Genomic DNA, 26,001 nt, shown 5'->3' with positions numbered 1-26,001 from the left:
TATTGAAATTAGTATTTTATTTCAAATTACATAATCTAATATCGAAATACATTTTTTTATTGAAAACTCGATATAAATATTGTATTTTGAATTGTACACCGAGATGTATTTTTTTATATTTACAATTTTTTATATTTTAAATGGTATATTTTATAATATGTTTTTAAATTGTATATGTCAAAATATAAAATTTATATTTCAGATATTATATTTTGACATTAACGATAGTGACTAAAGTTATCTATAATTAACGAAATAAAATGACAACTTTTATTGGACAATATTATCAATAATATTGTGTCAAGGTTGTTTGTAGATACTAGCAGTTACGATTACAAACATAAAAATGATAATGTGCATAAGTTTCTATATTTCTGGTTGCATTCTATGGTTGTGTGCAACATTTATATCTATTTAGTTGTTGAAGTTTTAAATGTACATTGGTCTCACAATATGATAAATCTAATAATTTGATTTGAGATTTTATCTTGTTAAATTCTTTGACATTTCAAACAAACATCACAAGGATAACAAATATATGTTGTCTATGTCTTAAGTTTGATATTTTTGTTGGAATGTGCTTAGGCTTCTTGAACTTTATAGTTGAGGAACATTCTTTTATCTTCTAATTAAGGCCTAAAAGAAGTATAATGATAGGCTCTTTTAGAATCATTATTTATCAATTTTGTTACGCCAATTAAACATGGGAAATTTGTTCAGATGCTAACTCTACATCATTTTCTTTGTTGTCCCTTTACCACTTGGAAGCAATGGGGTTCATATTTCCCGACATGGACATAGTATAGGCTTTGGGGTCTACATAACAACCCACGCATAACAAACATAAATAAAAAAAGAAAAAACATGCACATTCGAATTGGTCAATCCAGTATGCATCACTGGATTTGAGAGTTTATATTGGATTACCCAATCCGATATGTAAGTTTACGTATCAAATTAAGTAATCTACTATGTAAACTTATATACATTAAATAATCCGATATAGACTTCCAAATCTGAGAGTACATTTTGAATTGGACAATCAAAAAATAGTTATGTAAAGATGAAATTGGTATACAAGATTGAATAATTCAATATACACTTTTAAATCCGAGAGTGCATTTCGAATTGAACAATCAAAAAATAGTTATGTAAAGATGAAATTGGTGATGGACAAAAAAATGATGAAGATAGTATCTTGAAGATCAAGAGAGATATCGTGTGAACAAAGAAGAAAAAAATTTAGGATTTTTAATATATTTTTATTGAGAGTAAGATGAAGATAAAATATTTTATGGGGTGCAAGAAAAAGAAAGGTGGTACAGAAAGAAATGCTCTACCTAACATTATAACATCGTAACATTTATTTAACCTAAACTTACATCACCTCTCATGTTCTTGAATCTTATCGTTGCAGTAAAATATTATTCACCTAAGTTAATACACTTCACCTCTTCTTTGTTTTGCCTTTGACCAAGTTACTTCCACCGACAACCACCACTACAGTCACCGGTTGGGTTGTTATCTGTCCTCGCCTTAAAATTTTTAGACATATATCATTACTTTTACATTAAAATTATTTAGAATAATATTATATTTTTTTATCAAAATATTTTTTTTTATATTATAATTTTCGTTATAACTTTATAAAGATTATTTTAATGACCGATAGACACCGGATACAACACGTTCATCTAAAGTGGAGACGCCTCTTTCTCCAAATGTACACACATGTTGAACCGTTATAGAAAGTATATGCAAAGTAGCAGGGGTATCTGCGAATGACACATGGGCCTGTAAAATTGTGAGTTTTGTTCTGGTTGCATTCCAAGTTCAAGTGGATGAAACAATACATCGGTAATGAAATACCTTAAGGTAGGACCGTGCAAGCGATGTAAATAAAATAAGGAAAAAGTATCACTTTTCATGTTTATTCTTCTTGAATTTTATCTCAACATTATTATTTCGGAATAGATTGGGCTAGATTTTGTAACACTGTCATAGTTTCTTAGTAACAATGTATGAGTAAGATATTGGAAGTTAAAAACTAAAGGAAATAGTTATAGAAAAGTTAGTAGATTCTTATAAACCACATAAATTGATCGAGAAAAAAAGGGTTTATGGTGTTGTGGAATCAATGTAATGAATACCAAAGGAGTCACACATGTGGGGCAGAGGCATCATATCCACAGAGAGTAGAGGATGGCATTGGTGGCAGTGAGAGAAGATTGCAATGGATAACATCATCAAAACTAAGCTTCACAATTCCCCTTCTCATTCTCAATCCTCCATATCCTTCTACCTCTGTGTCAATGGAGGCTTTCTCCGTACAGTCCCTCACCCTAACCACCATCCCCTCCTCTTTGTCACACAGAGGGGCCACTGAGAAACCTTGTGCCCATGTCAACCTTTCCCATTTCACAAGGTACCCTTCTTCCACAAGATCAACAAAACACGGAATTCGTTGCAGAACTCAAGCTTCAGGTGATAAATGTTGCTCCTTCTCTCTCACAGAACATGTTTCTTAATTTGGAATATACATTGTTTTATATGAAAAAGTTACTTAAATTTGTTTCAATTCATCAACCTGAGGTAAAATATGTAAACATTAATCTGAAATAAAATAAAATAGGCTTCTTTTTTTTTTTTTTGTGAATCTAAACATGCACCTTGTTGTATACAAGGTTCAACAAAATCTAGTGCGGGTACTGCTGAGGGGATATCTGAGAAAACAGACTCCAAGGATGACAACTTGGTATTTGTTGCGGGCGCTACTGGTAAAGTTGGTTCAAGGACAGTGAGGTAGTTTATTATTGCTCTGCATTTTCCTTTCAAAATGTAACTTTTTCAAAATGGTAAGTGATGATAGTCTGTCACATTCAGGGAGCTGATAAAGCTTGGATTCAGAGTCAGAGCTGGAGTTCGGAGTGCTCAGAGGGCTGTTGCATTAACTAAGGTGGCGTAATAATTAATTATTTGAAAAATGTTATATGACTAATATCTTTTTTAAAATAGATATGCATTAAAGATACATGTATGTGCAGAGTGTTCAGGAATTGAAGCTTGATGGTTCAAGTGCAACTGGAGGGGGACAAGGTAAGGCAAGAAAGTTTTGAAATCAATATGTGTTGGTTCCAACAACAAAATGCTGGTGTATTGAATAACATTGTTTTTGGGTTTTAGCCCAGCTGTAGAGAAGCTTGAAATTGTAGAATGTGATTTGGAGAAACCGGATACGATTGGATTGGCTTTAGGCAATGCATCAACAGTGATATGTGCCATTGGTGCCAGTGAGAAGGAAATTTTTGACATCACTGGACCCTTTCGGATAGATTATCTGGCCACCAAAAATCTAGTTGATGCTGGTAATAGAGAACTTTCACTGTCTTATGTTTAAGTGCCATGTGCATTCTCTGTGTTTTGGTCTTGATTTGTCTCAACATTGTTTGCTGCTCCAATTCTTTTAAGCTTTAAACTTGATTGAAACACTAAAACAAACCCAGATACTGAAATCAGCCTGGCCTAATCAGACAGTGATTATTATTTGCTATTTTTTATGTATTTTTGTCTTAGCTGTAATTAATTCATATTGTACTAAAAGTTGAAAACAAAAATGTAAATGCTTGTTCTCTCTACCTTGCAGCAACTGTTGCCAAAGTAAATCACTTCATATTGGTTACTTCACTGGGAACGAACAAAATTGGCTTCCCTGCAGCAATCCTCAAGTGAGTATGAAAGCTTTCTCATGTACTTGCTGTGTCAAACAATTTCCATATTTGTAGTTTGTAATCAAGCAGTGGTTATTGTTCCATATTGAGATCATAGCGCAGTTCAACTGATTGCCTGATTCTGCTTATGAAGTTTGTTTTGGGGAGTCCTTGTTTGGAAAAGGAAAGCAGAAGAAGCACTGGTGGCCAGTGGACTTCCATACACAGTGAGTCATTAGGAATCTCTCGTACTAATTTCACCCAAATTCAGGGTTCTATTTGAAAATTCATTATGTCACTCTTCAGATAGTGAGACCTGGAGGAATGGAGCGGCCTACAGATGCTTTCAAGGAAACTCATAATATAACCCTGTCAACAGAAGATACTTTATTTGGGGGTCTGGTGTCAAACCTTCAGGTACTTATCATGTGAAATGTTTTCTTTATAAATCATGATAGATATATGGAACATGTTAACTCTGATGTTCAACTTAAAAGTATTCGAAGTGAATTTCATTTTCTTAAGCATTGCAGTTTAAGAAAAATGCTTTTGTGTGTGATGGAATGTGAGTACAAGCAGCTCTCAGTTTTTTTGCCTGAAAATTGATACAAAAAACAGTACACTGCTAAATGTTATTCTTTTTCTTCTTTCCTTCTGGCACTCTTTTAGTTTGTGATTATATATTTTCTTGGTTGGATCATTGCCAATCTAATTTCGTCATAGTTTATACTGGAAATTGAGGATCATGCTAATGAGTGTCCTGAATGAGAGTGCATTAGTAGAATCCAATATTACAATTGCTCACAAAACCTTTTGTACTTTTGATTCCTTAACCAGTGAATATGGATTATCATTCTCCTTCCCATATTCCCAATCCTGAATCTTGTAGGTAATGTATATGTATAACTTTAAATATGATTTCTACATTTGCTTCTGCTGTGCTGCCATAGGAGCATATCTGATTATGAATACGTATCTACTGAGGTCAATACAATCATTTTTAATTAATCCATGCTTGTTTGATTCTTGTCTGCACATACAGAACAATATGTATTATATTTGCTGCCCCATGTTGCTTGTATGTTCAGAAAGTAATGTAAATATGTTGGCAGCGTTGTTGCCTCTTATGAATATTATGATGTGATGTTGATTAAATTGGTAAGTAAGTTCTAGCCAAGTGCATAATTAACTTGCTCTGACTCATTGCAGATTGCTGAACTCTTGGCAGTCATAGCCAAGAATCCTGATCTATCACATTGTAAAATAGTGGAGGCAATAGCAGAGACAACTGCACCGCTAACTCCAATGGAGGAACTTCTTGCAAAGATACCTTCTCAACGTCCTTACATTTCTTCACCCAAGGTACTTCCTCCATTGAGGGTATTTTACATAAGCCATATTCTACCTTGCTATTGCTAACAAGGGATATTAGTTAATTGATTATTCGGATGGTTCAGAAACCAGACATTCCAGCGGCCAGTATTCCAGATCCCCCTGCAAATGTTGTGACTGTGGAACCTAGAGTTGCCACTGAGCAAGAAACTTCACAACCTGAACCAGTGGCAAAACAGACACTTTCTCCCTATACCGCGTAAGCCAAATTGCAAATAATTCCTAAACAACATTGAAATGTTATGCAGTGAAATATGTTACTCTTTATGATTAGGTAATAAGGATTAGTACACAATGAGCTTTTCATTGTAGTCTGTGCATGCATAAACTAATCTGATGCTTATTTTGTTAGTTATGATGATTTGAAGCCACCATCATCTCCTACTCCATCTCAGCCTGGTAGTGAGAAACAAGCAAAGACCAGTGAGACAGTGCCAAAACCAAGTGTTTCAGAGACTCCAAGTAGCGTGCCAGGAGTAGATGGCATCACTCAGGCAACATCTTCACCCAAAGTGGGGCAGCCTCTTTCTCCTTATGTAGCGTAAGTTGCCTTCTAATTTTGCGCTTATATGTTAATACACATTCTTGCACCTAACATTATATAGTTTGGTTTTCAAGTTATGTCAATTATGTCAATGCCCTCAGTGTGATTTTCTTGTTATGTTTGATCCCTGAGGCCATGTTATGCCTGCAGATATCCTGACTTGAAACCTCCCACTTCACCATCTCCTAATGCACCAGTTGTATCAGTTTCCAAATCTGCTGCAGACGATGTGCCACAGATAGACACAATATCAAGTAATGGAACACCACAACTTTCAACACCAGATGAACCAAAGGAAGAACATCTCGCTCAACCCAAGTCAAGACCACTGTCACCTTATACTATGTGAGCTTCTTCTGAGTTGCCTTCAAATATAATTGTTTCTTCTCCAATGACTCTTCATTCCTTATGTAAGCATGTAGTTGCCTATATAAGCAACTTCTATGAGATTTCGTTTACTCCAATGATATTTTCAAGTTTCTAACTATAAGGGTCAATCTAAGCAACCCTATTGGAGTTGCTCTTAGTTCACTCTTGTGGTTTCTGACTCATCCCATTGGGACCCTACATTTAGGTATTAATTTGATAAGTTAGATACCCCTTTCTTTTTCCCTCCCCTAAGTGGAGGTATCTCTGATTATGCTTAGGTGGTTGTCCTTAATTTTTAACATATTGCTAGTTTAATGCATATTTGTCTTATATTTCTTGAGGTAGTGTTAACATTCATTGAAATGAACATCCAGGTATGAGGACTTGAAGCCTCCTGCATCACCATCACCTTCCTTCAGAAGTTCCTAGGAATTGCCTTTCTGTTCAATCAGACAAGGTTAGAAATGCAAATTATTTATACTATACTATGGTTTAAGCTTTATTTTTGTGAGTTCAGATTTTCTGCTCAGTATGGTGTTCTTCCTCTGCTGAACTTTCAAAATATACCAATAGACACTCATTTTAATGTTTTAGAATATATTAAAAACTTTTTAATATACCAATATTAATATATTTTGAAGGCTTATAGAGGAACAACACCAAAACCTATCAGAGAATCCAAATTCTATTTTTATACTTGAAGTTACTATACACATAATTTTGATAGAACTGTTGAAAGAGGCAATGCGGCAACAACTGATGGATGATCAGGATGGTCACTCAAATATGAAGAGAATCATTATTTCTGCTAATTGAAATTTTCAGCAGTGTCATCTATTTCTTTGTGACCTTTTTGGCGATACTCAACAAACACTATTGCTCCTTTTTGTAATTTATTTTCCCTGCGTTGGAATCTAAACAAGGAAAAGCTATCACTTTTCATGTTCAATTTTTTACAATTTATTTTTATTATTTTCGTGTTCAATTTCTATTTACGGGTAATTAATCGCTTTCCGTGGTCTTGTAATTTGGATTTGGAAAGGATTGTCTTATTTATGAAGGGGATAAATAATATATCTTTAGTCATTTAGTACCTAGAAAAAATTATCGTGTTTTATGCCAATATAAATGAGATTTATGGTAAAGATTTCTACTTTATGTTAACATTCAATTTAATTTCAGCAATTTTTTATGCTAACATGGTTAATAATCGTATTGGTTCTATCTAAAAGTATCAACAAACAATAGACATTTTTGTTGCTTTTCACATTAGATTATATATATTGTCCTTAGTTATATTATTCTAGTCCAACACTTTTCGTTTATTTTTCTTCAAAAGTATTAGAGCATTTTGTTATATTGTTTATAATTTTTTCAATTTAACTATTTTATATTAAAGCAATTATGAATTTAATTCTCAATCTTAATCTAAAAAAGTGAAAGTAATTTGTATCTCTATTCACTAATATTTTCATCAAATGCTAGAATTCAATTAGGTTATTAGGTTAGTATGTTGGATCCAATAAAAACCTTCTCAGCTATCAATCATAAAATTGACTTCAAAAAATTTCAAACAACAAAATTATCCCAAGCATGTTTCTTGTGTACGGTTGTTAAAAGATGTTTTAATAAAAAAGGTTAGTGTATTTTTAATCATCTTTTAATTCTCTTTTTATCTTTAGACTTAATTACTCTACACTTGTAGTAATTGTTCAATTTTTTTTTGTAGACGTGGTTTCAATACTTATTAAAATGAGTCAATGTGATTTTTTTTTTCGTTAAATAAGCGTCTTTGCTAAGTCCTCTTTCTTCTTTCTCGTCACTGATATTTTTCTCCATTTTTGTTTATTTTACCTACTTCCATCTTCAACAACAAATCCTTCATCTACTATTTTATAATCACACATTTTTTTTGTTAATATAGTCATTCCTCTTCGATAACTGTTTTTTTGTTAATTATTTATTTTATAATTTCATATCACATCTTATTTATTTTTAATTTACTCCTTCAACAATATACTCCCAAATTCGAGCCCTTTTCCTTCAAGAATATCTTCTTTCCAATCACTATCACCCTATTGCATCCATTCTATCTCTAATATTTTGGACTTGAAACAAGCTAAGGTCTTTCTCCCCTATAAGTATTCATAATAGCAATAAAATATTTTCAACCTTCTTTATAAACTAAATCAACTTATGTAACAAGATTTTAAAAAAGTTAAAAAAGAAAATTTTACAAAAGTACGAAAATATTGGTTGTATTGAGCAATTCCACAGCTCACTAAGTTTCTACATAATCCAGAACCTAAAACAACTCCATGTATGCCCTAGGGACGCAATATTGTTCAGGTAAAACTAGGATGAAAGCAAGATCTGCAGCAATGTGCAATAAATAGAAAATGTCCAATCTTTTACATTTGCTATTGCTCAGTACATTGTCCAGAATGAAAATAGAAGGGTCTAATCCTATTTCAGTGACCATGTATCTACATTTAAGGCGAAGACAGGAAAAGAGCATTACCTACAGAGACCAGAGAATAGTTCCAGCAAGGCTGCATGTTGGGAACAATATAATTTTCCTCCACCTTTATAACAATCAACAGCCATTGCAGTATGTCTTTAATATTAAAATTTCATTCTTTTTGCTGGTCCTTGATCAATTATGGGATCAGCAGTAGGAGCTTGCGTTTCTGCTGCTTCCTGAGTTTCGGTTCCTTTCTCAGCTTCACCTGTAGGAGGCGGCACATACCCTTCTGGAAAAGGTGGTGGAGGCGGAGCTGGTGGTAACTGCACCAGGCAACAAGTTATTACTCATTTCTCACCAATAATAAAGGATGAGAGAAGAATGAGATAAATTGCCAATACTGTTAGCAGTTCAAATTTATCAATCAATACACAACTATTTGTTTAAATTAGTTCATTTAGGACTTGGCTATGTCAGGCAAAACCTCTTATGTGTGCATCACCACAGAAGAACCAGATCTCTCTTATATGACAATACAACACAACAAAAAGGGAAGAATAGTTTTAAGTTCTGCAAGTAAATTATCCAAGTTATTTATCAGTCAAGCATTCTATTTTTCTTATGAATAGATCCAATCTCAATGCAATCAATAGAAAGGAAATAAGAATTTCATGTTCTTCCTTTTGGGAAGAGTTAGGAAAGCCCTATTGATGACACTTCTCTCCAGGCCCCGTGAAATGCAAGAAAAAAGACTTTAATAATATGACCACGATGTTACCCATGAATGAAAGGGATGCTACTTTAGCTCTTGGTTTGTGAAACTAATGCCACGCACCCCTAATTATTCAAATTAAGTGCATTTGGCTTCTCAATATAGTAAATGCTTCATGTTTTGATATAATACATAGACTGTTTTCCGACAGGACAAATACTCAGGATTGATTGGGCGTATATATTTAAGACAGATTTTATTTCAACCCCTGTACCCACTTTTTATACACAAAAATATTACCAGTAATTTTAATAGTTTTTTTTTATAAGGAAACATGTGAAAGATGTACTTTGTCAACTTACCTTTCGTTGTAAGGATGCAAGAATATGATCCACACGCTTAACCTCCTTTATGTCAATCGTCTCCTTAGCAGTCTTTGACTCCACCAATGCAGTCTCATTTTCAGAATCCACTGACCCAGCTAGAAGAATCACAATTCAGTTAATGTGTACAGAAGTATGAAATATAACAGTTGTATGACTAAACTTCCAAAACATGTCTTACAAGCAGGCAGAACATATGTAAGGGGAAAAAAATGGGTATAAAAAATTAGACGGTAAAATAGCAGTGGCAGAATCTCCTGATGCTTTAAAGTTGCAACAGTGGCACACTGATATTAATCATTGCTTAGATGATACTTGTGGTGGTAAAAAAAACTGAATAATTGAACCAAACAGAATTATACCAGGAATAACTGAACCTATTATAAAAAACACAGGACAAAATTGCACCTTTGGAACAGATTCTACAACCTGAACTGGCTTCATATTGTAATTCAGTGCACCATAACTCATGTTTTAACAAAGTTAAAAGCATCAGTGTTTCTCTCTCAACTTGATCCGCTTAAGCTCTTTATCCCCAAATTAACAACAACCCTAATTCCCAAATCAAGCCACCCAAAGAACCCTAATCTCATGGAATCGTCAGCAAATCTGTCAGCCTAAATCAACCCTTAATGAGCATGTAGGTTTGGATGCTTTATGAATTAGACAACTTTAGTGATGAAATGTATATTAAGATAAAAAATTCAAAAGATCTGGCAACTGCCAAGACTGCAAGGTTGGTCACCTCCATAAGCTATGTTAATAGTTTATAAAGTTCTTAAGTGCTGATAACGTCCAAAAGAGTGTACAAAAGAGAATCCTGGGAATCAGGAAAATTGTGGTGTAAAATTAAAGAAAGACAGGGAGTTTGCTTTTCGAATTAGGACTAAAACTACCAGAAACTATGTCTAAACATGCAAGGAAGGCACAAAAGCATCCCCATTTTTTTAGAAGACAAATAGTTCCTTAGTCCTCCAATTATCAATACATGAAAGTGATGCTTCGAGATCAATGCATTAAACTTAATCCTTGATAGCATAACTAATAAAGATCAATATGATCTTTAAATTTATTTGTTTTAATGTATAGAAACCAACTGGTATATAAATTTTTACTGTATTACTATCACAAGAACTGGTCTATAATTGCCAGATTACACAAAACACAGAAATTGAAATAGAACACTTAGGACAGTACACATCTTCCAAGTTTCCAAGAACTTGGTCTCTCCCTTCCCAGATTTTTCTCTCCAATCCAAATCCCCTTTTCCCTCCTCTCTCCCTATTTCTGCCGTCCTCATAACTGCCTAAAAGCAGTTATGCTTGCCCTTAATAAAACATTAAAAGCTGTCAAACTAATTAAGAAAACTGCAATGACTTTTACAATAACTGTCTCTTATAGAGCTTAATTATAAGAGGTCTAACACAATGACAGAACACCAGCTAGGTCAAATGAAAAATAGTTACTCTTTTGACATACATGCTTCTTTTCGTGTATGTACTACTCTTTACTATTGCCGTAAAACTTTAATAACAAGACATTATCAAACACTTTCCAGCTTTTGCAACATTGCTGTGAGCAACAATCTCCGAGAAAGAAAAAAAAAAAAAATAGTCTGCACTTACCATATCCAATCTTCTCCAACTTGGAGGCAGCTGTAGTAAATGCCTTTTGTATGTAATAAAGGGCCCTTCCCTGCAAGAGCAATTACAAAACCAGTATAAGACACCAAATCTCTCCCATAATAAAAAAATTTGACTAAAAGAAAAACTAGTAAACTGTACAAAAATTGTAGAATAAGGCCCTTAAGTATAAAACAGTAGTGCTGCCTGTTCAAAACACCGAACCTGAATACTAAAGAACAGATAAAACTAATACAGCTTCGAACAGAAAACAAAATGTTATGTTTCAGGACTGAAGGATTTTCTCTAATTTTCACAACGATATAGGATAGCCAACCACGAGTACTCCTCTTGTCCAGAGTACTCCTTCGATTAACAAACAAATCTAAAGTACTCCTCTAGATGGAGAGATATTCTCAAAAAGAAATCACCAATCATGCAAAAAGTCTAAATAGCATAAAACACCCCTAAAGAGAAATCATAACTCAAAGGTAATAACTAAACCCAAGATAAATCATGATTTTAGTGAAGTAATAACACGATCCAAGATAAACCTTTATTAGATACACTGCACAAAAAGGAAAAGAAAATTTTTAAACCCCCACAAAATAACAAAAGATCTCTTAAGTTTCTATTGATAAATACCATAACTCTCCTTCAACATGCTCCTCCTCCATTCTACATCACACTTGATCACAAACATCCATTTCTTCTTAATCTCATGCAAGCAAGTTATTTACAGAAAAGAATTCTCCCTAACCTAAAAACAGTAGAAAACATGTAACACACAGAGCAAGAACTCACAATTCTGGCAGCAAAAACATTGCAGAGTTGCGGAGCCTGGTATATGGAACCATCGAGGACGTAGTAGGCGAGCATAGGCGTAACTTTGTCGGGGCTATCTCTCTTCTGCTTGCGAATAACAAACAGGTGCGGCTCCATAACTTCGCTGAGCATATACTCCGTCCCCGTCATTTTCCTGAACAGCACAACTATTATTATTCGATTATTACAATCCACGAAATCTAAAAGAGTATTGAAAAGAAGGAAGGAGAAGGGAATTAGGGTTTTACATACGAGAGTTGAGAGAGGTCGAGGGGGTGAACGGAGCGCATACGGAGTTGCTCGTTGTTGCAAGTCCAATCATAGAAAGGGGAAAGGGCGAAGTAATCAAAGACAAGGTTGCGATCGAGAGGAAAGCTGTTGAGCCAGAGCTGGTCACGGAAGCATATTCCGGTCATATCAGTCCCCGGAGGTGGCGGCGCTCCTCCTCCCTCCAGCATTTGGTTTCCCGGCGCTGTCGCCATTTTCCACTTCCAATTTCTGAACTGATTTCTCACTTTTTCTCGTTCACTACGCTGGCGGCACCGAACAGCTTTCGGAAAAAGCTGTGGTTAGTTAGGGACGGTGAAAAATACAAATCAATTGTCCCCACTTCCCAAATCCAAACACCAACGACACACCAAATGCAAACCCGAAAGACAATCAAAAACACACCAAAATGCAGTCCACTCACCGTTCCCACATTGAACCCAAACCCCGGAAACACAAAATGATAGGTATATAACTATATTGTTTGCTATCAGCCTAAATGTTTGACCACACCATAATTAATCGTGATGTTCTTAATTTTATTATGATTAAAACATAAACCCATGTATTCCAACAACTCCTGCTGTTATAATGCCAAGTCTCAAAATTTCAATATTGTCTTGGGATAGGGACCAAGAGTCTACTAACAATTTCTTCGATCTTGATCTTACTCATTTTCTTGAAATCGTCTCCTCACAACTGCAATACCTTCTTCTCCAAGAAATTCACTTCCTCGCTCGATCGGGGTACCTGTCTAAAAGGTTCCGGTGCGTGCTTAAGTGAGTTAATGAACCGATCGGTCAGTATAACTGTCGTAATAAATGCGAATTAAACATGCTCACCAACCTACCTTTGGACCCTATTTATAGTTTCGGTATGGGCATGTGATTAGGGTTCCTTAATCACGGTCCAATGATCCTCTAATCAAGATTACTGACTTGTTTAAGGTTAATTAATCCAATTGACTGGTGTTGTTTGGCCATGCGACTGATGGCCGTTTGACTAGGCTGGTTATCTTCTGATTTTTACAAGTGAATAATTCATTTATAACTGATCGACCGATGATCATATATAAAGTGCTACGCGAATCACTTAGGAGTCTGATCGAACGATCGACCTGGTGGCTGATCAAACGAGTGTCCTTTATAAGTTAAGGCATTGTTTGTGTGGGACCGAACGACCGATGGTCCTTTGTGGAGTAATGCGTAATTAATATGTAAGCCGATCGACCGATTGTTCATTACGATATAATATGTGGTTCGTTTGCGAGACCGATCGACCGATGGTCCCTTACAATATAATACATGGTTCATTTGTGACACCGATTGACCGATGGTCCTATACAATTCATTCATAAGACCGTTCGACCGGTGAATATGTTTTATATACGAGCCCTCCCAGCCTTGTTCGATGAACCTGAGGACCGGTCATGGCCGATGAACCGATGGGCATATACAGATTATGATAACTGTTTTTATATAGTGCATGCATCTAATAAGGAGTTGAAACAAAAACCAAACACCACCAAAGTCAGTAACAACGCAAAAAAACCACTAGATAATCACAGAGCACGACAACAATAAGGACAATATGTGAAGGTTGCATCCTCCCAGCTTCACACAATCACACTCAAACTTTCACAATAAATGGCTACGAGGCATGTACAAAACAACAGAAGAACCTTTCGATCCCTTACCAGATTATCACAGAGCCGTGAACCAGCGAACCACTGTACCACAAACCACCGAACCGCTTACCAGTGTGCTTAAGACTGTAATCGGGACTCAACTGGATTTCATGTGAAAGAAAGGGGATTTGTCTAGACAAATTGAAGAACAAAGGAAAGATTGAAGGGTTCTGCGCGAGATTGAAATTGCAATAGAGGAGAAATTGTTTCCTTTGAGCGCGAGTAAGAGACCTGGAAGTGAAATCTAGTTCACTCTTCCATCACGCGCCCTCTATCATTATCGTATGCGGTTCGAATTTGATACAATTTGTTGTGGGAAGTGGAAGTTGAGTTTTCCTGAATAATTTATTTCTAATTAAGAGAAAATAAGAATAAAATGTAAATCCGGGTATTTCTTTTTAGAAAAAAAAAAATACTTTCTTACCTTATGTTGAATTATAGATCGGCTTAAATATCTTTTTCGTCTTCATTTTTGTAGTGTTTGTTGCGGATGATGCTCATTTCGATAGAATGTTTATAATGATCTTCATCCTTACCGAATGTTTAAAATGGTTTTCATTTTCACAATTCGTGTTTTATTTGGTCCTTCTGTGACGTCATTTAAATCAGTAATGAAATATTGTATAGGTGACACTGTTTGTATTAAGGTGTGTTACGTGTACAAAACCCCAACATAGAATTACGAAAACCCTAACACACAAGCAACCACAACCCAGAAAACCTTAAACCCACTCATGATGATTAACTGGAAAATTGAAATGAAGAGCGCGACTGCAATCCAACGATTAAATGACAAGTATTAGCTGTTTCCTCTGCAAATCCGAGCTCAAAAAAGACAAGATGAAGAAATCGCCTCCAACTCTGCAATCCAGTTCAAGAAAGACAAGATGAAGAAATCGCCTCCAACGATGAAGAGTGCGACTGCAATCCAACTCAAGCCCTGATTGCAAAATTTCCTCCAAATTGAACAGTTAATGTTAATTAGCTATTTGTATAGTACACGTAACACATCCCAATGCAACATAATACAAACAGTGTCCCTTTTACAGTGCTCAGGTTACTGATTTAAACGATATTACAGAAAATGACCAAATAAAACACGAATTGCGAAAATGAGAACCATTTTAAACATTCTATCAAAATAAGATTCATTTTAAATATTCTATCAAAATAATGGTCATCCGTAACCAACACTACGAAAACGAAAACTAAAAATATATTTAAAACTTATAGATTTTACAGGCATGCACAGAATATTAACCACAGTGCAGTTCTTTTATAAGGGTGCAGTTAAAATCTTTTCGTTTCCGCATTCATTTCTTGTAATTAATTAGCATCTTCCATTCATATTCATCATTTAAGACTTGTTTCATTCATTGCATATTCATTTTCTGTCTTTTAATTCATTGACAAACTGTTTGGTAGAACTGCACCTTCATTCAAGTATTTCATCAAACAGTTTCAGATTTTGTAATTAGGCATAGTTTTTCATAATTCTGAACATCCCAGCATATTATTTACATCATTCTAACAGTTATTATTTACATCATTCTAACAGTTTTAAGTAATCATTTTCATTTTCTAACCTGTCTAACATCATTTCATCATGCATTTGCCATCTACATAGTGCATATGCACACTGTTCTGTGATAGCTCATTTCTGGAATAGCCATTGCATTAGAAATAGTAGTTTACATGTATTTTAATTCATTTTATCAAGGACATCAAATATAAGAATCGAGTGAATCCAATAATAAACAAAACAATGTGTCCAAATCTTCACTTAAATAATTTTTAATGATTTTGAAATTACATTGAGATGAGTTTTAGTCTAATTCACCTTCATTGAATCAGTTCACCAAAGTAGAATTTGTCCTCATTTATGTGAGATATTCAACATATTCAAAACAACCCTTCATACATAGCTTCTGTAGATTAAACTGCCAATTTAATTTTTTAATAGTTATTAAACCAGTGCAATTATTAAAATAAACATAATAATAAATATCTATTAATTTAATTTCCGAAAACATACATTTTACAATCATTGTGAGACATATTTTAAATATTTTCAATACTTAAGAGACTACACAACATGATTAATGATACTTAAGTAAAGGTATTTATGAGTTTATTTTAATCAAATCCAGAAGAAATAAAATACGAATTAATCAATTTTAATTGATTTATACTCTTTTAACAATCCAATCCAAATCAATAAATTGAAATAAGTGGGTCTTGTATTATTTAAATGTAAAAAGAATTGTTTAAAAATATACAATTTTATTTAAAACTGCATAGGTTACATGACTAAAATGTGTAAATGATCTAATTATTTATTGAGAATTTAAATTTCAGTCTAAGTTATATTTTTTTTAACGGATCTAATTTTAATATCGAATAGAATTATAAAAATTAAAAAGTACATAAAAAGAAATTACAAATTTTGTATATATTAAATTGAGAGTGATATAATTTTTTTTATGAATTTATTAATTTTCTATAATTTATTTTACATCAATAAATAATAATAAAAATTACAATTTGTATTTAGAAGGATAACATGTATCTAAAATTATTTCTTTTTTTCTCACGTTGTTTATATATTTTGCTAATAATCATTTTCTACATACAAAATTATGAAGTTTAAAATTGATTGCTTGATAAGCCTGCATCAATGGTATCATGTGTTTGATTTTAACCTCAAGTATTTTCTTTTTCACTGTCAAGTCTCAACGGATACCAATAAAATTCAATTTACCGTGTTCCCAAGGAATAGAGGGGTTTGGTGTTAGGGTTTTTGATTGAAGTTTGAAGAGGAACAATGGAAGATACGCCAACACCTTCAACTGCAATGGCCTACCTTAATCCTTCATACTGGTAAACCCTATTCATTGATCACATCTTCTCAACAATTTTGGTGAATTTCAAAAGTTATTTTAATGTTCATTTGGTTGGTGTCAGGGATGAGAGGTTCTCGAAGGAGGAACAATATGAGTGGTTCAAGGATTATTCCCATTTTCGCCACTTGATTCAACCCCATCTCACGCCCCATTCCGCTGTATGCTTCGTTCATGCATTAGGTTACGATTTCTGATGGGAACATAGCTTACGCGAACGTATCTGCAGGTCCTGGAGCTTGGATGTGGAAACTCACAAATGTGTGAACAATTGCATAAGGATGGCACGACCAACATAACTTGCATTGATCTTTCACATGTTGCGGTTCAAAACATGCAAAAGAGGTTACTCTCCCGGGGATTCAAAGGTCAGCTTCTGCATTTGAATTAAGGCCCTGTTAGGACAAATTCCATAGGAAAAAAAATTGAAATAAAATATTCTCCCTTATAATTAGTTTCTTAATAAAAAAAATGATTTTAACTTGTACATTCATAAAGGAATTTGAAATTGGGTAAGAAACTAATTTAATTTTTGACGAGAAAATCTTGTCTTTTGAGCTTCATTATTTGCTACACACACATGTGGGCGATTGACTATGAATATTAGCTTTATTACGTGATTCTGTGTTTCTGTTTGTTATGTGATTTACATTGTTTTTGTAGTTATTATTTTACGTGTTTTCATTTTTGTGGTTAGACATAAAAGTGCTGCAAGCTGATATGCTAGAGCTACCTTTTGGGGATGAGTGTTTTGATTTGGTTATTGAGAAAGGAACTATGGTAAATTGAATGATTTTGCTTTCGTTTATCGTGGGATTTTGGCTTGATGTCTTAAACTAATGATTGTGGTTTCCGTACGATGATTGTTTGAAGTTTATGGGATACATGTGATTCTTGGTTTTGAAGGATGTATTGTTCGTGGACAGTGGTGACCCATGGAATCCAAAGCCTGAAACTTTATCCAAGGTCATGGCCACTTTGAAAGGTGTTCACAGGGTTTTGAAAGCTGGTGGCACATTTATTTCAGTAACTTTTGGCCAGGTTTCAAAAAGGAACTGTTTGGTATGTCTCCTTTAATTGGTGTTGCTGTGATTGATTCTAATATATTTAAAATTTCTTTGCAGCCACATTTCAGGCGCCCTATATTTAACGCACCAGATTTCACCTGGTCTGTTGAGTGGACTACTTTTGGTGAAACCTTTCACTATTTTGTCTACATTCTTAAGAAGGTTGGTCCTATAACCTTACTTGTTTTTCTTATGCTGATAAAAACAAATGTTTGTTCCTTATTATTTTAAGGTATTGCTACCAAGACTTGAACATACGAGTTTTCTACCAAAATTCCCCATTCCATTGACTACCTTTTATAGTGAATACTCATTCTGGTCCTTCAAACTTAAACTTGACTTAACTTTACCAGATTGGTTCTTCACCGATGATGAAAATCATCTGTATTTGTACTCCAATAACCAATTTGATGGCTAAAAATGCCACATCAAAGGACTAATTAATGCCATGCGTATCTTTCAAGGACAAAGTTGTTTAATTTTTAAATACAGGTTAATGTGATGTTGCATATTCCTTTGAAAATCTAACATACTCCTACTTTTTGCAATTAAAAACTGCTACCTTGTGCAATATAGATAATTAGTCTATTCACATGAGGAAGTATAGATTTCATCACGAGTAGTGTCAGGGCATCTTTTCTCGGGTGAGGGAGGGTTTTATATAGTGTGCTACACATGTGCGGGGGTTTCAGTTTTGGATCTCCTCCACCCTTGATGGAGCACTAGGTGACATCTGACAGTGTGTTCGGATAGCAAAACAAGAATAAGTTCCACCACACAAAATCATGGTGATGCCTTGAAAAGGAAGAAGTGACTATTTGTTGTTTTGTCCTCTCTGAAAAAATAATTATTTCTCACCATGAAGCTAATTCAAACGAACAATGAGTTGTTTCTTGAATATAGTTCTGGTTATATATGATTTAGTGTAGGATTGTTTATAAGAGGTTGATGACGATTGTGACTGCGTTTTTGTTTTAAATGTTTTTGATGAAACATTTTTCAGGGACAGAGATCGTCATATGATGATGTGCCACCTACAAAGGGGTTTGAAGCACCGCCTATTAATCTACTTCATGAAGAATTAGAAAGTGAAGATTTTGCTTTCCTAATCAATGTTGACGAGTTGAACTATTAGTTTGTATTGCATTAAGTTTTTGTCACCCATTTCAATTTATTTTTCTTACTGCAAATTTAGTTTCCTTGCTTCAAAGGAGGAGTGCAATTATCATAACAATGGATTAAACAATCTAATGTGGCTCCAAAATTGTAATTCTAAATTTGTTGAAAAGTTAATGAAAGCAACTCAAGTTGCCAAGGCTGGCATGCTTTAGGTTGATTGCCTTAAATTGTGTTTGGATGAGAAATTTTGAAATTTTAAAGGAATTTGAAATGTGGTTTAAATTACTTTGATTTAAGTTTAGGGTTTAGGTCTATGGTTTAGGCTTTGATTTAAGTTTTTAATACTTTTAAATCTTTGTTTGGGATAAATTAATTCAAACTTCAGTTTGGATAGATAATTTAATTTCAATAGTATTAAATTTAAATATGTATTTAGAAAATAAAAAATTAATATCAAACTTTAGTTAAATTTAATTTAATTTTTTAATGATTAATTTTAAGTTTAATAAGTATTTTGGATCTATTATTTATAAGATTTATTCGATAATATTTTGTTCCAAATTTAGTATTCATTTTACTTAGAAGGATTCCATGTAATTCTTTGCTATGACCATTTCTGAATCTCTTTTTGTATTATTTTCTTTCTTTCTTCTTCCACCTTTACCACTCTTTTCCTGGTCCTTCTACCATTCTTTTTGCCTTTCTCCCTCTTTTCTCCATCACTCTTTACTTCCTTCGTTCTTTCTTAGAGTTTTTTTACTCTTCACCTCTAGGGAGTGTCAAAGTGAATACCCCAACTAATAAGATTTTGTTTATAGAGGTATACTTATTGAAGGTTAGGCTAAAGATGAGTGACTTCAACTCGACTCATTTTTTGTGAATAAAAAATTTTGTAATCTAATTCGACTAATCACAAGCTGATGAGTTAGTGAATTGACTTACTTAATAATATTTTTTTATTAAATATCTAAACTATTCAAACATTATTAAAATCATTATAATATTTAAAAGGATCAAATTGTCAACATACATAATTAGAAGTAGTAAATGATTATAATAAAAAAGTTATGAAAAAAATGGTAAACAACTAACAAAAGGTTGTTGTTTGTGAATTGTGAGTCAATCTGCCCTTAATTTTCGGTTTAATTTGTGTATTAAGTGAGACATGTCTAATTTAACCCATATTTAAAAAAAAAACTAAAATTTTTCCAATTCAATTTAACTCGAACTAGTAGTAAGTCATATTGGCTCTCTTGTAGAAACCCATTTTATTTATATTCATGTTCCTTCCTTCCTTGTGATTTAAGTGACATTCACACTTTTTCTTTCTTTTCAAATCCCCTTTTATTTTTATCTTTTTTTTTTCTCACTTTTTAATGAAATAATAAAACTCACATTTTGAGCTCAACTCTCAACTAGTTCAAACCTTTTAAACAAGTGAGGTTAAAAACAAGAAAAGGAAACCAGTAAGTGAGGTGTGCAATAGAAAAGAGAAGTGTTGGAAAAAAAAAACTCAAAGAAAAAAAAAGGTAGATGTTAAAACCAATTTAATACAGAGCACTACATTAAATCCTTTAAAATAAAAAATGTACATCTTGTAAGATAGTACCATGTATTGAGCATCCAAGTGTTGAACTTTAATTTTATTACATTTTTGCTGATAAAAAAAATAAATTGAAAATATTATATTATATAAACTCACAAATATCGAAATAAAAATAATAATCAATCGGTTGTTTTCAATCTCACTCCGCTTTTCCTTTTCTAGGTGTATATTTAAGTTTTATTTTTCCTTTCCATCTTTAATTGAAATATATTTTTTTAAACCAAGAGTTTTCTTTTTAACACTTTAAATCAGTGAAAGCAATGTTTTACCACTTTATAAACCGTTGACTATAAATCTAAAATATATTTATACAGATAAATATGTTTGTTTGATATAAATTTTAATTATAAAAGAATTTTTATTTTTTAAAATATCTATTTATCAAATTTTAAATATATAAACATAAACATTTATCACTGATAGTAAAATACCCACGATTTTTTCAAACAAAATATATATAATATATACTAGCGCATGTGTTTACGTAATAACAAAAAAAATAATGAAATCATAATTATAAAAATAAAAATAAATTATTTTTATAATTTAATTATAGATAATTTGTAGATGATTTTTATTTGTTTAGTTTAAAAAATAATAATTAAATTAAAAAACTATTTAAATTTAAAAAATTAGTTATATTTAATTAAAACAGTAACTTGAATAGACATTAAAAACTCATTTCCTGTTATATTTTATTTTATATGATTTAATTTTATTTCATATGATGATATGATTCGTGTCGAGTCCAACAAAAATATATATATATATATATATATATATATATATATATATTATTTATTTATTAAGCCTTCATATTTATACAATTTATTGAACTAAGTCTTATATTTATATAACTTATTCAATTTTATCCTTGTATTACTAAATGTTTGGATTAAATTTCTTAATTTTAAAGCTAGCATCAACATATCTTTTAGATTGTTTGATATTTTGTTTTGATAATTAATAGAAAAAGACCAAAATATCTATATTTTTTATATTTATAGCTATATATCTATAGAATCTATATATAAAAAAAGAATAGTTATTTTTGTATACACAATTTTTATCTTCATTTTAGAATGTAATTACTAACTGGTTTTCTTTTAAATATAAAAGTTAACTGATTTTTTAGAAATAAAATATTTTGTCTTCTGTCATAGATTTTTATATTGTTATATTTGTATTTTATTTTTCTGTTAACTTTCGATACTCTGAGTGTATTTTTCTTTTATACGATCTCTACATACTTTATTAAATTATAATACAATACAAATATTTAAAAAATATACATACATGTATTAATTTAACGCTAATCTATATATAAAGAAATACATAAAGAGTATAACTCTTTTTGTGTACACAGTTTTTATTCTCAATTTTTATATATATATATATATATATATATATATATATATATATATATATATATTATTAAGTTGTAATACAATACTAATATTTTTAAAATGTTGACACACAATATATTTTTGCTAATATTAATTCAAAAGATTAAAAATTGTTAACTTTTTTACAAATATACCAAATCGTTGCAAATACTAGAATAGAAGTTCAAGTATATTTTTTCTAAAGATTTGTATTTGTTTATTTTATGATTTTTTACTAATGTTAGCGATTGTGAAAATCATTGTTTGATTCGATTTAAACGAAAAGCATATAAAATTATAACAGTTAAGACTTTATTTGGTAAAAGCTTAGTTAGGATTGGAATTCGTGAACCAAATTAACTTAACAGTAATATAATATATTTCTAATTTATTCACACTCACATTATAATCATACTTGCTCTAATTCCTTATAAGCAAGTTCTAAATCTATATATTAAAACTCTAATTGCTTAGCTATTTCAATATACAGTTTGCATGTGGTATTAATAAATAGCATGATATTCCATACGCATTAATAACTAAGATAAAATATTTGAATGTGAAAGAGAATATATTGCATCAGAAAAGTTACATAGATTTAACTACTCCTAATGGAATGGGAGTTTAACTACTCCTATACATCTAGGACATATAGATTTAATGAATTCTGACAAAAGAATGAGAGTTGATGTCCTTTAGCCCAATAAGTGCCCTTGATCGAGTTCTGAGTTTCTTATGTGTTTCCATACTAAAAGAAACTTTTTTTTTCCTTTCATTATCGACACTATAACCATGATCAGCTAGCCTGAGCTCTTGTTGGGCAAGAAATAACTTCTAATTCACTTCTAGTTGCTATATCTCGATAGGCGATGTTGGCATTGTGGCTAGACGAGGTGGTTCTGGCAGACAACTCTCTAATCTTCTCCAATCTTCCATTTTCCTATACAATAATCTCAAGAAAAATAAAAATATACCTAACTTAAAAGAACACATAAAACTCCAACATTTTTCTATGAAATGAACACAAAACACATGAATAAAGAAAATTAATAAAGGTTAATAAGCATAAATACTAAGAATTTTTCAAACTTATCAACTCCCCCAAACTTTTATTTTATTTTTTCATGTCCTCATGAAAGACAAATATACAAACATAAACAAAGACACTAACTGAACTTGAACAATATAGACAAAGCAGCATATGATCTCTCAACATAATAATGACTTTGCACAAATTAAAGAAATTTCACTTGCATTTCCAAAAGTAAAAAATATATGGCATGATGCTTTTATCAACTCATAACCTCGACCCAACATGACACATGACAACCAGTGAAAGAATCTTTAGAACTCAACAACAGTCCATGTTTCCTCAAAAATGTGTTTAGCATTATACCTCACAAATAGCATGTTATAACACTAATTGATTAATTTTTGCACATCATCTCGTTCACACATTTCACAAACATCGATTAGATCAAAAGGTCTTTCTAAGGTTGAAACTTAGCTTGGCTAGAAGAATTATGGTTTTTCATAGATTCAAATCACCACTTCAAAAAGAGTAGAACAATTATATGCATACATCATTTATGAGCATCCTCAATTCCCATTTACACAACAAAACTATCCACCATGTTCTTGTCATAACTCAACCTTATAATTTTCATTTCATGTACCTTTTCATTCTTTGCTTTTTTTTTCTTTAAAAGTTTTTGAGAAATATACAATCATCACATTTTAAGGTTCTCAGGCAACTTGGTTTTCATATCTCAATCATTTTTCCCCAAACTTAATTTCAACCTATACCCACGTTTAGAATATAAAACTTATTCTCTTCTTCCATTATGTGAGGTAATATAATATTTCAAAAGCTCAAGGTAGAAAAACAACACATCAAGGCTAAAAAAGGGTTCACAAATGATTTCACATCATGCATAGAGGTTAGCTATTTGGTCAAGAAGCTTCATTCCATACAACAAACAATTCTCCAACAATGACGTAAAAAACTTGTTAACTCTTTGACAAGTATACCAAATTGTTGCAAGTAGTAAAATGGAAGTCCGAGTATAATTTTTCCTAGGGATTTGCATTTGTTTGTCTAATTATGATTATTTACTAATTTCAGCGACAATGAAAACATTGTTTTATTCAATCTAAAAGAAAGGCAGACAAAATTACAAAAGTTAAGACTTAATTCGGTAAAAGTTTCATTAGGATTGGATTTCGTGAACTAAATTAATGTAACAGTAACACAATAAATCTCTAACTTATTCACATTCACATTATATGCGTACTTGTTCTAATTCCTTATAAGCAATTTCTAAATCTATATGTTAAAACTCTATTTCCTTAACCATTTAACATAATTTGCACTAAGATTAGATTTGTAGAATGACCAAGAGATTAGATCCATTCCTATAACTAAAACTCTTGGATGTTTTATCCATGTCTTTGATTCCAATTTGTTTTCCAATAATTTGGTATTAACAAATAACATGATATTCCATCATACACATTACTAACTAAAATTTAATATTTGAATATGAAATAGAATATATTGCATCGAAAAAGTTATATAGAGTATAAATTCATTACATCAAATCCTAATGAAATGGGAGTTTAACTACTCCTATATAGCTAGAATATACATATTTGATGAGCGAACGAAAGAATTTGATGTCCTTTAGCCTTAGAAGTGTCACTGACCAAGTTCTAAGTTTCTTATGCGTTTCCACACCAAAAGAACCTTTTTGTTTTTCTTTCATTATCGACACTATAGCCATAATTAGAAACTGCTTACTTGTTGGATCAGCTTGAGCTCTCACTAGACGAGAAATAACTTTTGATTCATTTTCAATTGTTCTATCTCGTTGGACGAGTGTTGACACTTAGCTGGATGAAATGGTTTTGGCATACACCTCTCTAATTTTCTACAATCTTTTATTTTCTTATACAATAATCTCAAGAAAAAAGAAAAATATATATAACTTAAAAGAACATATAACATTCTAATATTTTTCTATGAAATGAAAACAAAACACATAAATAATGACAAATAATAGAAGATGATAGACATAAATACTAAATATTTATCAACCTTATAAAAAACTTAATTGAATATGCATATATGTAAAGACACCTCTTTTTTTACACAATTTTTATTTCTATTTTACCCAATGTAATTATTACAGATTTTCTTTTTAAATATAATTGTTAGCCAATTCTTTAGAAATAAAATATTTTATATAAATATGTCACAGATTTTTCTATTATATTTGTAATTTTAATCGCTAACTTTTAATATTCTCAATGTGTTTTTCTTATATATTAACTTAATCTCTACATATATATTAACTTATAAAATAATATAAACATTTTGAATTGTTGACATGGAGTGCTTAAGTTAATATTAATTAAAAAGATTAAAAATTCAACCTAATCTTTATAATAATATGAATGCCAAATTAAAAAGTAAAAGTAAGAATATATTGACCAAACAAATAATTTATCCTTTATTTTCTAAGATAAAGTGTCAAAATTATTTATTAAAGGAGTCTATCAATATAAAATATTAAAAAGACTAAGACAATTGATATTTTAAAGTATTTACTTTTATATTTTTAGTTTTTAATTAATTAAAATTATTTTGACTTTCTATTTACAAAATAATTATTTAATTATATTTTTTACTTTCAATCAAATTATATATATATATATATATATATATATATATATATATATTCATATTTTATACCTTATTTTCCATTGGATTATCTCCTAAAATATTAAAAATAAATTTAAACAAACTCAAAACGTTCTAATCTTAAATAAACTTGATATATATATAAAGAAGATGATGGAAGATTATTATTGGTAACAACTGCATTTCACTATCGATTTTATCTTTATTATAAATTATCTTATTAATTGTATTATTCTTTAAATTTTATCT

At 31.6% G+C, this 26,001-nt stretch overlaps 3 protein-coding genes across 6 annotated transcripts; 2 read left to right on the top strand and 1 right to left on the bottom strand.

Annotated features, from left to right (window-relative positions):
* Window positions 1–2,173: 2,173 nt before the first annotated feature.
* TIC62 (NAD(P)-binding Rossmann-fold superfamily protein) lies at window positions 2,174–6,961 on the top strand. The gene is made up of 14 exons (XM_028053843.2): window positions 2,174–2,484; window positions 2,685–2,802; window positions 2,884–2,956; window positions 3,045–3,096; window positions 3,189–3,365; window positions 3,644–3,725; window positions 3,862–3,934; window positions 4,014–4,124; window positions 4,917–5,069; window positions 5,165–5,298; window positions 5,452–5,640; window positions 5,794–5,988; window positions 6,387–6,469; window positions 6,740–6,961. Exons 1-13 carry the CDS (start codon window positions 2,313–2,315, stop codon window positions 6,439–6,441), a joined length of 1,584 nt encoding a protein of 527 aa, XP_027909644.2. The 5' UTR covers window positions 2,174–2,312; the 3' UTR covers window positions 6,442–6,469; window positions 6,740–6,961.
* A 1,412-nt stretch (window positions 6,962–8,373) lies between these two features.
* Window positions 8,374–14,259, bottom strand: LOC114168275 (mediator of RNA polymerase II transcription subunit 6-like). 3 transcript variants are annotated; one of them, XM_028053027.2, is made up of 6 exons: window positions 13,982–14,259; window positions 12,271–12,568; window positions 11,998–12,172; window positions 11,197–11,266; window positions 9,551–9,669; window positions 8,374–8,799 (listed from the first exon to the last, which is right to left on the bottom strand). In XM_028053027.2, the coding sequence occupies exons 2-6, from the start codon at window positions 12,498–12,500 to the stop codon at window positions 8,638–8,640; spliced, it is 756 nt and encodes a 251-aa protein (XP_027908828.1). In that variant the 5' UTR covers window positions 12,501–12,568; window positions 13,982–14,259; the 3' UTR covers window positions 8,374–8,637. The 3 variants fall into 3 exon arrangements, with proteins under 3 accessions (XP_027908828.1, XP_027908830.1, XP_027908829.1); XM_028053029.2 differs by lacking the exon at window positions 13,982–14,259 and having other exon boundaries at window positions 9,551–9,660; window positions 12,271–12,864; XM_028053028.2 differs by lacking the exon at window positions 13,982–14,259 and having other exon boundaries at window positions 12,271–12,848.
* Window positions 14,260–16,628: 2,369 nt separating this feature from the next.
* On the top strand, window positions 16,629–19,285 carry LOC114168840 (S-adenosyl-L-methionine-dependent methyltransferases superfamily protein). 2 transcript variants are annotated; one of them, XM_028053802.1, is made up of 7 exons: window positions 16,629–16,852; window positions 16,937–17,033; window positions 17,102–17,240; window positions 17,570–17,652; window positions 17,779–17,934; window positions 17,997–18,101; window positions 18,943–19,285. In XM_028053802.1, the coding sequence occupies exons 1-7, from the start codon at window positions 16,797–16,799 to the stop codon at window positions 19,072–19,074; spliced, it is 768 nt and encodes a 255-aa protein (XP_027909603.1). In that variant the 5' UTR covers window positions 16,629–16,796; the 3' UTR covers window positions 19,075–19,285. The 2 variants fall into 2 exon arrangements, with proteins under 2 accessions (XP_027909603.1, XP_027909604.1); XM_028053803.2 differs by having other exon boundaries at window positions 16,630–16,852; window positions 17,779–17,913.
* The last annotated feature ends 6,716 nt before the right edge of the window (window positions 19,286–26,001 follow it).

The sequence above is a fragment of the Vigna unguiculata genome, chromosome 11, assembly GCF_037176805.1.
Source record: "Vigna unguiculata cultivar grain cowpea cultivar isolate G323 ecotype 2 chromosome 11, ASM3717680v1, whole genome shotgun sequence".
Lineage (NCBI taxonomy): Eukaryota > Viridiplantae > Streptophyta > Magnoliopsida > Fabales > Fabaceae > Vigna > Vigna unguiculata.
The sequence above is the reverse complement of the archived record's forward strand: the minus strand, read 5'-3'. Positions and strand labels throughout refer to the sequence as shown.